The following is a 15,071-nucleotide window of genomic DNA, read 5'->3' as shown; positions in this document are numbered from 1 at the left end:
AATGTATAACTGTCACTTTAGCCTACAAGCAACAGACATTTTCCTTTACCATGGGGCAATGTAGGCACCCTTGAGATAACAAGTCATAGACCTGAGCCATAAAAAAACCCACAACAATGTAATACTGCAACATAATATATAACATAAGATACAGCAACTATAACATAATAACGCAGCTGTTTTAGAAATCCCCACCTGACCGATCTAGAAACACTCATGGCTGCTTTCATTTGTGCCCTGCGGCCAGTCTGTAGTGGCGGGACGGTGTAAACTCAGCTGAGCAGGGAAGCTGAATTGTCCGTACCGCTGGATCTCGGCATAACCCAGCTCCCTTTCGCCGGCGCAGCTCCACCTGACCACGCCGTGATGCTTCCAGCCTGCGCTTTCTTTTTGAAACTAAAAGCGGGGGAAGACCCCGGTGGCGAGGAATCCCTACACAGTCACGGGCTTCACCAGCACGCCGCCGCTCAGAGGGGCCGGGGACCGGCGGGAGCGCGATCCCGGGCTCCCCGAGCGCCCGCGGGGCGGTGTCTGCGGGCGGCCGCTGCTCCGGGGAGGGGATGCCGGGCGGGCGGGGAGGGGATGCCGGGCGGGCGGGGAGGGGATGCCGGGCGGGCGGGGAGGGGATGCCGGGCAGGCGGGGAGGGGATGCCGGCCTGGGAGGGCGCTGCCCTCTCTCGCTGCCACACAGCGCGGCCGTGGCGGCGCGGGCGGGATGTGGGCATCGGCCCCTCTCCTGCTCCTTCTCCTGCTGCTGCTGCTGCCGCTGGCGCGGCTGTGTCGGCGCGGGGCGGCGCGGCTGGAGCCGGCCGGGCGGGCCGTGCTCATCACGGGCTGTGACAGCGGCTTCGGGCACCTGCTGGCGCTCCGCCTCCACCGCCTCGGCTTCACCGTGTTCGCCGGCTGCCTGTGCCCCGGCGGGGACGGGGCGCGGCGGCTGCAGCGGGAGGCGGGCGGTGCCGGCCGCCTGCGCGTCCTGCGGCTCGATGTGACCCGCGCCTGCGACGTGCGCGCCGCCAAGGAGCTGGTGCTCAGCCACCTGCCCGAGCGAGGTGAGGCCGGCGGGCCGGGCGGGGCGGCCACGGGCGGGGGACTCGGCTGCCGGCGGCGTGAGGCACCGGCGGACACGGTGCCGCCAGGACGGCGGCTCGGTTCGCCCCGGGCTGCTGGCAGGGAGTTGCCAGAGAGGGTCAGCTGGACTGTCACAGCTTGAGGATAGCGAGCACCGTCACTGATGGGCTAAGTGCGGTTACCGCTATTGGTAATGACAGCAGGGTTTTATTAAAAATCCCTTGGTGCGGACACGGACTGGCGCCTGTCCGAAGGTGCCGACAGTGTAAAGCGGGCGCGCCGCTCAGGGCGCCATGGGTGATGTTCAGCTTTCCACCGGGAGAGGAACTCCCCGAGTGGGGCGTCCCTGGAGGCCCTCTGCAGGTACCCAATAGAAGAAAACGGCACAGAAAGCGCAGAACAACTCTGCAAGCATTGGAGGGATGGGAACGTGATGCGTTTCTGGGCATGACTTGTGAAAGGAAATAGGTACAGGAAATAGATACAGAAAATGCAGCGAGCGCAGCTGCCGTGCCATACCAAAGCAGCTGCTTCTTGGAACCACTTGAGGTTTGTCAAGCGAGTCCCTGGAGAGGTTACTGAAAGGGAAACGTGTCAATTATACACCCTACAGGGAACATGCACCCAGGGGAATGGATAGACTTAGCTCCAGAATAATTGCAGACAACCTAAATCCTGGGTTATCCCTTCAGCACATGTGACCCAGTGCAGGGGTTGGGGCCACAGTCACCTCCTTTCCCACTGGGACTGCAAGGTGAGAATTATCCAGTGTAATTCTGGGATACGCTTGGTGCAGAGCAGATTTCCTCAGGCTCAGAAGTGAGGTTCCCTACAAATCACAGACAAACACTTCCTGCTCTTACAGGGAATAAAAGTGGAGAATGATAAGGAAATACAAGGCCTCTGCCTGCCTGGCTCATTAGCACATTGGGAAGGGGATGGAATGAGAAGTGAAGGAAGAAAAAGCCTAGACACTGCTCATTAAGCACATGTATTTATGGTCGATCTTGACCTTTTTAAGAGGCAAAGCCTTCCCCTCTCAGGCCTTTCCTCAACCTACAGACAAACACAAATGTCTCCCAAAAGCCTTTAAAGGCTCCATGGGGATCAGGTCACTTGGAACTCTGGATTTCACATAATTTATCCTGCAATTCCAACAGCTTATGCTGTCCTGCAATGATCAGGCCCATGCTGCTATGTAGACCCTGGAGTCCAGAGTCAGCACTAAACTTGTGGGTTGTCCTTGCTGCTTACAGATTGTGGATTTTCTTTCAGATCAATTCCAGGCCCAGGCAGACACTCAGCACGGCTGGTGTGGAATGCAGCAGGCACACAGTGTGTGCACAGTGGTGTTCCTGGGCTGTCACTCAGGCCCTCATACCTGGGACACTGGGCTGGGCAAGCACACACATTTTGTGAAGCCTTTTTCCATGGCTGGGCAGCTGTGCTGCTGCAGAATTTTGAGGGTATTCTGCAAAGGCAGAAAAGAAAAAGTAATTTTATAGATCCAGGTAGCACATAGGCCACATGAGGAAACTCACATTTATCGAGTATTCTGCCTTTTATTAAATACGAAGGCGCAAAGTTGTTATTTTAATGTCTGATGTTAATGTTAAAACTACAAGTCTTCTATATATTTTCTAAAATAGAGGGGCACAAATATTTATATCTCAATTGTAAAGAAACTGTGATAATACTCATGTAGACTATAAGCAAAAGACTTCAAAAGTTAAGAGTGTTTGTTTTTGGCGCCTCTGAAAATAGCTATGTTTTTTCTTTGGCATTTTACCTTTATAAAAACAGTTTCAATTTCATGATTAAACAGGAGGTTAGCTCTCATATGAACCAATTTCTTTGTTAAAGATAGTAATTGTAATTTTTTTACATTTGGGTCAAAGATTGTTTTTAATTAAAGTCTTTTTCATCAGGAAAGAGAATTCTCAACCATTTGTAATTGCATTAATGTTCTGAAAGAACCTAGAAGGTAAGAAAAGTATGTGACTACACAGAACGTGTTATGTGCTGCACATAGTGTGGGCAGTGGAACATGTGCCTCAATGTGTCACCAGTTAAACAACCCTCAGTGGTGAAACCTTAGGACATTTTCCCTGGTGGACACTGGACAGTCACATCCAGAGCCTACAGCAGAGGACTGACCAAACAGGAAATCAGCTGCAGCTCAGACATTTGTGATGAGGAGAGCAAAGGGTGGTGGGTGGTGAGTCCAGTAGGCTGTTGTGAATAAGCACTGGACACATAAAAAGTCTGCTTCTGGTTTTCGCACAAACAATTCAAAGCGATGTAGGGATCCAGTGGATTGTGCTGAAAGGTTACAGGTCCTTAAAAGCGTGAAAGCATACACCTTTTAAGTAGCTGCTGGCAGTGTTCTGTATGTCACTATTAGCTTGTAAGTACTGTGGGATAGTTTTCTGTGTTTCTGTCTCTCCCCCCCCACAATAGGAGAATTCTGTTCAGCAATTCCCCATAGAAACTGAGAAGAGGAACCTATGCCTGGGAATCACTCGGTATTGCTTAGGGATTGTTCCCTCTTTTTTTGCCATTTTAACTATAATCAGTTTCACACAGGTATGAAAGATTTTAAACTCTAAATTCTGATCACCAAAATATTCCTGTATCATTCCTAGAATAGTCACTTGAATTATGCCAGGTCTAATGGTAAGTGTGCAAAGGCCACAGATCCAAGTGAAACCTCAGAAGCTGGACCAAAATGAAGAGAAAGCAGTTAAATGATGATTGCTTTTTGCATGCCTGTGTTTAAATAGTTCAGAGCAAATCCTGGTAAAGATTAAATATTCTTTATGATTACAGTATCATCCTTTCCATGGACTGTGCATCTCAGACTAGTGGGGCTTTTAAGTCACCTTAATCTGCCTTTTTCCTGGGCCTGGGATAAGTAGACATACAAAAGACTAAAAGAGACTTTCTGCTTTAAGTAGGCTATTCAGTATAAAATGTACACAAAAATGTGTAAAATATCCAAATAAAATCAGAGTATCAGGAATAAAATACAGTTCTTCCTACACCTTCTAGTTCTGCTATAACCATAATTAGCCCAAGCTCCTCATTATCTTCTCTCTCTGTTATACAAGAGTAGAAATCCAAAGCCAATATGAAGTAGACCAGGACTTCAGAGCACAGTGATTTGCAATTCTATTAGGCTCTGCAGCAAACCTCGGAATTTTTCTCATTTTCTTCTGTTTCAAACCAGAATTTCTCTTCCTTTTCTTGCCTGTTGTGAGTGGGTGACATTAGCTAGCTGGAATGGAGGGATATTAGTTTTCGTCCCACTTCCTACTCAAAGGTTATTAAGTACTCTCTTACATTTAATTATGATTTTCAATTCATGGGATTCATCCATGGTACAATATTTTAGTCCAGCCTCCCTATAGAAAGAGATTTTCCTTACAGTGAAGACAGTTTCAGCATAATATTCCAAGCAAAGGATGGTGACTCATGAATGGATGTAAATATAACTCAGGAACCTCATCTGGCCTGCTACCATTGCCACAGACAGATTGGGTTGTTCCCTCTCCTCATTTTTCCAAAGGAACAAGGCAAAGCACACTTCCCTTCCTTTGGCCAGTTTCCTCTAGTATTGGTCTGGAATCAATCAGGGAAGAGCCTGTCATTTTCACATGGGCTCAGGCTTAGAGGAGAAACTCCAAAAATCAGTGATGCCAAGAATACTTGTTGGAATTTAGAGAGTGTGGCAGAATTCAGGTATTATCTGAGTGTTGGCAGCAACACTGAAACAACCTGATTTTCAAAAGGTTTTGCAAATCTGCAGCTGGATTAACTCTAATAGGAGCAGGACTTTAAAGAGTTTCTGGGAAAAAAAAATCAGATATCTTTTAAGCCAAAATAAGCACTTTGAATCTGTGCCTTTTGGTCAACATGTTGTGAAGTAGAAATTGTTGGGGAGCTTATGTGTTCTCCAGAAAGCCTCACTAATCTTAAGTTCAGTTTCCTAACGTGATTCTCAGATCCATGGCTATATCTTTTAATCTTTGTTGTGAGGATCCATCTTCCCAACACAGAGATCAGTGAAAATTTCTGTGACATCCAGTCCTGCTTTCCAGTTTATTTTTTCCATGCCTGCTGTAGCATAGTCTTAACACCTCTCCTCATAAACTGTGATTCAGTTCTGTTTTGACAGTCTGACACACCAAACATCAGCTGCTTTTTCCAAATGTGTCTCTGCATGGACACTGAGGAAATGCAGCGTCACTCTCAGCTGTTCAATTCCTGTGCCTCGTCCTTCAGGATTTCCATCTGTATTTCTTAGCTTACCTGTAATTTACAGTATGTTTTGAATGCACATTTATAGCATTAATTTTTTACCACAAACATTTCAGGACAGGAACACCAAAACAGATTCAAGTACCCTGAATACAGAGCTGGGCAGGTAGTGTCTCAGGAAGTAGGAAACATCCTGAGAAAGTGGCATAAGGAAATAATGTACTGTTTGTTATTTGGGTAGAATTTTGCGAATTGATTCAGCTAAACAAAGTGGCAGAAAACATTCTGGAAAATATCAGAACATTTCCCATTTGGAAGTGCCAAAATGTTCTAAGAAAAAATATGGTTTGCTTGAGGGCAAACAAAGTGTTTTGACCTGACCGGGTGCAAAGTGTCTTTTTGTGTTTGACTTCTCTTTAAAAAGTCTGTTTGCATTTAACTCAGGCCAATTTTTCTCCTCGTGGCTTTTGATTTGGCCACTACACAGAAGGAAGGAGCCATTTTTTTGTGAGTTCTGTTGATACACACAGGCTGGCCTCACCAGCAGCCACCCGGAGGCTTTGAAGCACATCAGGCAAATGGCTGGAGAGAAAATTTAAGCCTTGCAAGCTAAAATCTGAGTTTCACAGTTTGGAGAAAGAGGAAGAAAATCAATTGTCTAAAGATTAGTGGGTGTATTTCTGAAGGCCTGATGAAATCAGGGGTATGTGGAGCAAGTGTTCTTGCTGTGCTGCACAAGGTGCAGTGGCAGAAGAAAAATTACTTTTTTTTTTTAAATTAGAAAAGGTAAAGCTGAAAAGATCACAAAACAGCTTTTGTTGTGATGCCAGGCTTTAGTTTGGGTTGTGGTTAGCTAGGTTATGTAAAAATAATCCTGAGTACAGAAACCTCCAGCTTTGAGCAGAAACAGATGGGGTGTGCAGCCACTCAGCCCATCTGCAGATCAGATCATGTGCAAGTACAAAAATACTGATAATTAGCTTCTGCAGAGAGCTCTCTAAGCCATTGATCTGGAAGCATTTTATGGGGAGGTAAGTCCTGTGGGAATGGGTTCCATTTTAAGATGGAGAAATAAAGCCAGAGAATGATGGAAAGACACAGAACAATACAGCACTTGCAGGGGAAGAAGAAAGTCTAAGATGCCCAATTCCATGCCCAATTTTTAAATCTATTTCCTCTCCTCTGTCTGCTCAGATTTGGGGCCATGGAAAAGAAGTGAGTCCAGAGGAAACTGCAGCATTGCTAGGGCAGCAGTCTGTAACTAAAGGTCTAAGAGAGGTCTAGTGTCAAGGATTGCTGGGTGACAGGCTGCTGAATAGCAATTGATTTCCTTTGGAGGATAGTTATCCAAGTTCTGGGTGGTAAATTCCTGATTTTGAGTGTTTTGCTCTGCAAATGAGATATTCACTAAAAGAAATCAGTTTCTTTCTCTGTTTAGAGACCAATTTCATTAGATAATACAACTAGTGTGTATATATATATGTTGGAAAAGCTTACAGAGGTCTGCTTTACAAACTAATTAAAAAAAATTCTGTTTCATTTTTAACTACTGATGTGAATGAAATCTAATATTGGCAGTTCTTGTCAGGGCTCTGGAAGGACCAAGATATCATGAAGTTATTTCAGTTTTGTTGGAGAGGATCAGAAAGAAAAGGGTTCAGCCCAAAGGTTTCTGCAGTGCCTTCACTAAGGTGATCAAAAGTCCCCTGAGAATAACTCTGCTGCCACAGGTACAGGACGCTACATCTGGGTCAGCATCACCCTTGCCCCAAACTCTTGTGTCCAGAGAAAGAAAGGCACTAAAACCTGCTCTGCCTCCCCAGAAACCCAGGCTTGGAGGTCCTGTAGAAGACATGACAAAACAATTATTTGCCTTGGGCACCTACGAGGATTCTTTACCGGAAATGCATGAGCAAAATTGTCAAGGCTGGCAGAAGTAAGCTGCAAATTCAGCTGTTTCAGTGCCAGTCAGGCTGCCCTGGTACTGCTGAGTTACAGTGTTGGTCACCCTCGCAGTGCTGTCAGTCGGGACTGGAGGACGGGAACAGAAATGTTTTCAGAGGCACAGCATCACTCCCTGCTTTGCTGTACGTCCTCAGTTAGGGGCTGTGCAGGCAGGAACAAATCAGCACAGCTCAATCAGCACTGTCAGCTCCAGCCTGTGAGTGCTCCCCACTCCAACACAGCATTCCACAGCTGAGCTTGTTAGCACTGCACAGGGCTCACTGCTGTGCCTTTGGGCTAAGGGGCTTCAGCTTCCTGTCACTGAGCTCTGGCAGAACAAGCTTTGCTGCCAATACATTTCTGCTTGTAAACACTGGAATTTTTCTGTGTGTCAGGGGGTGGGCTCCTTAGCACCAAAACCTGTCATTACATGGGAAATAAAGTTGTTCAAAAGCACAACATTTAAAAAATACTGTAGCCACTGACCCTGCTTGATTACTTTACCCCATGTTGCAGCCATGTACCTGATTGTGGCTGATTTCAGAAGAAATCAGAGCTCAAATCTTGGAAAAAGATGCAAGACTTAGGCTCTTAAATTAGTCAGGCACTTTGAAAATAGTACCTCTTAGCCTTTAGACTGCTTAATATAATTTTCACAAAGCTGCTCATAACACACAGTGGGATTAAAGTAATTAAAATATCATGGTAGACCACATTGGCAGTAATATGTAGTCTCCCAGATCATGTTATTCATAAATATCTTAAGACAGCTATGGAGTGAGTGATTATTAAATAGCACTGAGACTTATAGGAAAGGTCTCTCTGACCATGGGAGGTGGGATTGAACTGAATGATCTTTAAGGGCTTTTCCAACCCCAAACTATTCTATGATTCCATTTAGTCCAGATTATGGCCACAATGGCATTCCTTCATTAAACAAAACATGCCTGCACTTTTAAGTGGAAAAGACAAAAATGTTGCATAACTCTACAGTTTCTTCCAAGGGTCTGAATCAGTGGTGTTGCTTTGTTATCTAACAGTGGTTGCTTTGCAGTTAAAGATGCTTGCTGAGTCATTTCTCTTCCATAGGTTTCTGGGGGCTTGTCAACAATGCAGGAATATCAACATTTGGCGAGACAGGGTGGCTGCCTATGGAGACATATGAAAAATTTGCAGATGTGAATCTCCTTGGGAGCATCAGGACAACTCTGGCATTTCTTCCCCTTCTAAGGAAATACAAGGGTAATGCTAATCCACTGTTATTTAGAGTTGTAGAATAATTAGCTTACTATAATCAGGGTAATGTAGCATCGATAAAAGAGGCTTTAATTGTCTCTCATTGAACTGAAATGACAGCTTCCTTCTGTGTGGCCCGAAAGAGCAACTTGATCCTGAAAAGAGGGTGAAGTCATAAGGGGAAAAAATATCTTTAAAGGTTCTGTCTTTACAGTACAAGGAAAAAAGTATTTATAAATAAAGATTTCTCTCACTGTTTGGCTCAAAAAAGAGAGGAAAAATGTTTACCATAGATCATTAAGCCCAGGCAAGCCTTTTTAAGCACTGACGATCAGAAAACACAAAGATCCATTAAACTGCCTAATTTCATTATTTAGGCTTTACAGTTTTATTGTTTGGCAATTAGGAGAGGAGGAATGACCCTACAGAGGCGAACTAGAGACATCCAGCTTCCAGTTCCAGCTCTGTGAAGCCTCTGTGACCTTGGGCAAGAAACTTCAAGTATGTAGAGGTGCATGGGTATCCATTGAGATAAATGCAGTTGCATGAACCTCCCTACATGTGGGCTTTATCCTTCTTTCTGAGAAGGAATTGTTCCATACCCTCTGCAGCATGGCAGCATGTCTTGGGTGCTTTGCTGTTTGTTCCTTATCTACCTCCATCTGTGTTTGGGGAAGAAGATCCCCTCTTCCTTGTCTGTTCTGGCTCTAGGCTCTTTAGGGTGATGATTTGTGCTCTCTGTGCAGCATCAAGCACAGGAAGGGGTAGGTTTCACCTGGAAACCCCAGGTGTCACTGCTGCACAAACTGCAGGTAAGGTAAAAGCATCCCTTTTTTTTTTTTTTTTTTTTTTTTTTTGGCTATTCTGTGTCTTTCTGCCTGGCTGCCTTTGGTTGGTGATATTGTGACACAAGAAGAAAGAAACCTCTAAATACTGTGAGCTGGATGTGTTTTTGTAGAAGACTGTGGCATTGTGTGTACCCAGTGAGTGTGTTATGTGGCCATTACACAGGGAGACATCTCTTTTCCCTGTCATGTCCTACTTAATGCAGAAACTCAGTGATGCTGATCCACCAGAGGCATTGCTCTGACCCCGTAAATTGTTACTTTGAAGCAAAAGGGACTTTTGTGTGAGTGATATTAAGCACATGCATAAACCTTTACAAGGTTTGGGTCTGGATGGCTGCACACACACCTCAAAGCTCAAAGGAGAATTTTGTATCTCTCTCAGGGCTGTCAGTGTTTCTTTGATTACCTCCTGCACTGCATTTTCAAGTGCCGTCTATGTGGGAGAGGAGGCCAAGGCACTCTAGGGAAGAATCCCAGGAAGAAGCCTAGATTGCCTGTTGTCCTTCCAGCAGGACAGCTAAAGCTTATGTGTTTGGGGGCATCAAGTGACCTCTCCAAATGAAAAGCTTGAATTACAGATATTAGAGCATTCTCCTGGGTAAGCTGGGTTTCAATTCACTCAGGAACAACGAGAAGTTAAATGAGGTGTCCCACATCTTGGGTGTGTGCCCCAGACCACTCAGCTACTGGACAAAGGAGGCAGAGGTCATCCTACCCATGGCTTACTGCCATGGATGTGCACCCATTACAAAAAACACTTCAGAATTATTAATACAATTATTAATACTTGTAAAGGGAGGTAGTGCTCTCCAGCCTAGGACTTGAACATTCTACCCTGAGAGGAGCAACATTTCTCTATCTTTTCCAGCTGGCCAGGCCAACTGATAGAGCATCTTGACCAGCAAGCTGGTAGTTATTTTCCTCTTACTGTATATAAGGTTTATTTAGGATGCTGTACAGGAAGGCAGGGAACCTAATTCAGAATGACAGATAGCACTGCATTCCCATGATACCTTTGGATATCCCCCAACCCTATTCCATTTGGTGAGATCTGGGCCCCAGATGTTACCTGCATCTGTGGCAGCAACAGGAGTGCAGCTGTGTTCTCTGTTTGTCAGTGACAAGGCCATCTTCTGCCTCACCTCTGGTATTTGTATATCCACACTCAGACATTCCTTACCCCAATGGTAGAACTATGTGACAGAAGTTTACAAGGAAACAATGGAAATGAACCACAGTCCAGTGCCTCAGATGAGGAATCTCTGCTATTTAAGGCATGCCTGCCCTCAGCAGGAGTTAGGAGGGGAAAGCAGCAGAGATCAGGGAAATCACTGTAAGGTACTGTAAACCTGCACACATTCGGCAAGTCACATTTCCTCGGTGAAGCTCACCACTGGACAATCTGGCTTGGAGTTTATACGCACAGTTATAAAACCAGGTCTCAGTGCAGAGACATCATTAGCACAGGAAAAACTGATAATAGTGACCATATATCCACCTCAGGGAAAATCACCTCCCCTCTCCTCTGCAGTCCTTCTCCTCTTACTAGCACAGTCTTTTACTACCATTCTTCAGTCTTTAGGGCACTGCTTTGTTTCCATCTTTTTAAATCTATCTCAGGCTCAGAAGGAGTATGCAGCACACTGGGAATGTATTAACGCTTCATCTAGTCCAACATCTGTCACTAGGTGGAAGATTTTTGTGTGAAGTTTTCTGCTTAACAGAGCTGAGTGCCCTTCTGTGCTGGGACTGCACGCTGACACTGCCCAGTTTTGGCACAGTGTGCAGTAAAATGGTCTCCTGCTAAACACCACATTCTTAGCAGCTCAGGAGACTGAGATGAATTGATTCCATTTTAAAGACTCAGAGTGAAGTTATGTTGTCTTGTACTGTTTTCTTTCTAGGACGTATTGTTTTCATGTCCAGCATCATTGCCTATTTTACTTTGGGAAATGGCATTTATTCTATGACCAAGGCAGCTATTGAAAAATTTTGCGATGCTTTAAGACTGGAAATGAAGAAGTTTGGTGTCCAGGTGAGTGATGTAACAAGAATCTGGAAACCAGGTTAGTGATGTAAGGAGTTTTGTGAAACAAAGTAGCAAAGACAAAAGATCAGAGCTGCATTCATGGGTGCAGCTTCCTTTTGGGAAGAGGTGGTTTTTCTCTGACTAGTCAGTCAGCTGGAAATCACTGGGAATAGCAGGCCTGGGTGATGTTTTTGTTCTGAGAAGCTGGTGGGTAACAGGTCTGTGTGTCAGCACTGAAGCTTCCACCCTTTCTCCACATCCTGTGCAGTAGATAAGCTTCCTGACACAGGCCTGCCTGAGCTCCCAACAGCAGTGAGGAACCCAAATGTTCCCTGTGGGGCAGCAAAGAGCCAGACACTGAGGGCTGTGCAGCCAGAAGGAGGCTTGTCACTTGCCTGAAGGGCTCTTTCTCTCCTCTTACAACACCAACTCCTTGGTTTTTGTGAGAACAGCTTCGCTGCAAGAGGCAGCATTGTGCGGAGTAATTATGTTTTTTATTCTCTTAACCTAAGAGGCTCTAAGAGTGCTCTTAGTGCTCTAAGCAACTCTAATAGTCAAACCTGAAGCTTAGATCACTAAGTAGCTTCACTGGGCTTTTTCCTTGGAGTCACTCTACTGCTGAAACCCTTTTCTCAAACACTCAAAGACTTCCCTGGCAGGTTTGCATTGGTGCACTGTTCATGTATACAGATTTACAGCATTGTTCATTAGCTTTGTGTTGGAAAATATTGCAGCTATGCATCTATTAGCTACCCCTGTCAGATAAATATGAAGGGCTGTGCAAGTGACTTTACACATCCTAATACCACACAGCACGATGAAGATTTCTGCTGATTAGCTGAGGATAATCTCAAATGCATGGAAGGGCTTAGTTTAATAGGTTAGCTACTCTGGTTGTTTTGGGATTTTTCTTGTTCCACCTCTGCAGTAGTCCCAGCACACAACTGAGTGAGCCAGGCTGACAGACGTTTCTGGAGTATCTTTGAGAGGTATTTTTTTGTTTCTCACTGTATGCAAGATGCTGGCTGACATTTGCCTGAGAACCTGCCCTATGGAGAGCCTACAAAATACATGGTCCTTTTTCCTGTGCTCCCTTGCACTGCTCTGTCATCCTCTGTCCTTTCAGGAGAAAGGTGCACAGAGGTGGCAAGGAGCATTTGGAGCTATGGCTCTGTCCCACTGAACTCTGGCCAGGCAAGCTGACAGCCTGCAGGAAACAAAAGGTGTGTCTTTCAGTGGAAAGGCTGCAGAAAATGTGAGAAGGGCAAAAAACCAAACCATCTCTCCTTCTCTCCAAGCCAACTCCAAAAAAAGGAAGCTTTCAGAACCCCTTTATTAACAATTAATGTGGGCAGTTTACTATTTGGCTGATACCAAACACTTTTCTAAATAGCACCAGAAGGGAGAGCTCCTGAGGATGTGTGTGACAAACCTGCTTGAAGCAGCATGAAGCTGTTCCAGCTGTGCACACCATCCCTCTGCTGGAGTTTGTCTGCATCCCTTCCTTCTCCCTGTGCATAGGACCTGCATCCCAATCCTCCTGAGAGCAGCGAATCCATCACCATGCAGGCCAGCAGGCAGGGACTGACACAGGTGGGAGCCTCTGCTGGATGGCTGAGTGTAGACATCAGGGTTTTATATCATCACAGACTTCCCAGAGAATGCCTGTCACATCCCCAAGTCTCTGACAGAGCTCAGCATGGGCTTTCCTCACCTTGTGTTGCAGTCTTTAGAAATCAGGTCAGTTAAATGCCATGGAGCTTTTAATGTTGCATATCTACAAATAGTTTGAACAAGGCTGCTGCTAACTGAGGAGCAGCACGTGTGCTGTGAGTGCTCAGCCTGCTCCAAAACTGCCTGGAATACTCAGAAGGGAGCAGAACAGCAGCAACACACAAAGAAAATGTGTGGAGCAGCAAAGGACTTGTGTGCTTTTCATTTAAATCTATATGCACAAATCTACAGAAATTTGCTAGTGACTTCAGTGAGAGGCAGAGCAGGACCTCTGGCCCCCCTGTTCTTTGCTGACAAGACCTAGTTTACTTCTAATTACACCTGCTTGAGGAAAACAGCACTTCTTTCCCCAGGACCTGATCATTTTCTTTGATATCTCCTTTTGTCCAAAACTGGGTCAAAAAATTATTAATTGCAAGGTTCTCCACTGAGCAAAAAATCCAAAGTACTCCACTTTGGAGACATCAAAGTCATCCTGAAATGCTTTGTCTCAGTATTGTCAAAACATTTATACCATTAAGCATTCTACAGCAATCAAAGGTGCTCTGTTGCATTCTGTGAGGCTGTGCTGACTAGTCAAAACAAGAACATTAACATCAGAGCAAAATGAGGAAGTCAGAATAAAGCACCTCTGCAATCTTAAAATATTTCACGGGAATATATTCGATTTCAGTCAAGTTTCCAGGGTTAAAATTTCAACAAAGCAGCATTTTCTGGCTGGCTGTAGAGAGCTTTTGATCTGTGTTACTGACTATAGTATTTAATTGAATTCACAATGACTGATTGCACCTTGATAAGTTGTTTTTTTTTTTTTTAATCTCGCTTTCAGGTCTGTATTATCCAGCCAGGAAATTATGCACCCTCTACAAAAATTCAGCCACCACTCAGTGCTGAAGAGATCTGGAGTGAACTGAGTGAGGAGGAAAAAGCTGTTTACAACAAGGAGTATGTTCAAGAGCGGGTAAACTTTTTCAACAGCATCCTCAGTGAGGGAAGCACTAATGGCAATGAGGTTGTAGATGCTATGGTGGATGCTCTAACATCTCCTGCACCCAAGGCACGTTACATGGTGGCAAAGCTGAAGGAGAAGGCCCTGGTGTTTGTGTGTGCTCTGTTCCCCACTGTTGTGATGGATTCTGTTCTGTCTTATGCCCTGAGCAAAGTAAAACTTGCGTAGCTTACAGTGGTGCTATTCACTGGTTCAGGTGAGGTGGTTTATAAAATGTGAAAGTCAGAGCTGAGTTTAATGCCCCCATGTGTCAGTACAATGACACCAGTTAACCAATACAAACTTTGGAGAGTCTTCCTAGTCAGAACTGTCACTGATTGCTAGGGAAAAACATACAGAACCCTGTGTAAAATTAAATCATTTGTTTAAGTAACTTTATCTCTCCCCTGTGGGAAAACCCCATCGACTTAAGCCTCTTTGGTTATTGCCTGGAAAATTTAATACATCTTTTTCTAGAGCAATAGCAGGTTATTGTGTTACAGACATGATGCAGACAAAATGGAGTGTGTCCTGCAGGGCCAGCTGTACACCTGAAGTCATTACAGCAGAGATGAAAAACCCTTACTTGTAGAAACCTGAGTAACCATTTATTTAGGGGTGATAGGAAGAGGTTAATGGAAAAGTCATAGAAATGAGCACTGGTCCTTGAAATACTTTGAATGGAGTTAAATGGCTGTAGCAAGTTAGGAAGTCTTGAAGTTCTGAGCAATCTGGTTTAGTGAAAGGTGTCCCTGCCTGCAACAGGGGAGCTGGAATTTGATGATCTTTAGGGTCCTTTCCAACCCAAACCATTCTGTGATTCTATGAATAATAAAGTTGTAATATGAAAACATTGTTTTGGCTAACTACAATTCAGTCCTTTTTCAGGTGTTCTGGATAAATCTGTAACAAAGCCAGTATAACACAGACTTCAGAAGACAAGTTACATGTTCCATTTATA

The 15,071-nt window shown here is 44.8% G+C and overlaps 1 protein-coding gene across 1 annotated transcript; it reads left to right on the top strand.

The window, feature by feature from the left end:
* Positions 1 to 715: 715 nt before the first annotated feature.
* Positions 716 to 15,071, top strand: LOC136287581 (D-beta-hydroxybutyrate dehydrogenase, mitochondrial-like). Its single transcript, XM_066180362.1, has 4 exons — positions 716 to 1,052; positions 8,365 to 8,517; positions 11,264 to 11,394; positions 13,952 to 15,071. Exons 1-4 carry the CDS (start codon positions 716 to 718, stop codon positions 14,297 to 14,299), a joined length of 969 nt encoding a protein of 322 aa, XP_066036459.1. The 3' UTR covers positions 14,300 to 15,071.

This window comes from Chamaea fasciata, unplaced genomic scaffold (genome assembly GCF_029207755.1).
Source record: "Chamaea fasciata isolate MVZ Bird 193981 ecotype frontalis unplaced genomic scaffold, bChaFas1.0.hap1 SCAF_3, whole genome shotgun sequence".
Classification (NCBI taxonomy): Eukaryota; Metazoa; Chordata; class Aves; order Passeriformes; family Sylviidae; genus Chamaea; species Chamaea fasciata.
This window is presented reverse-complemented; position numbering and strand designations above follow the sequence as displayed.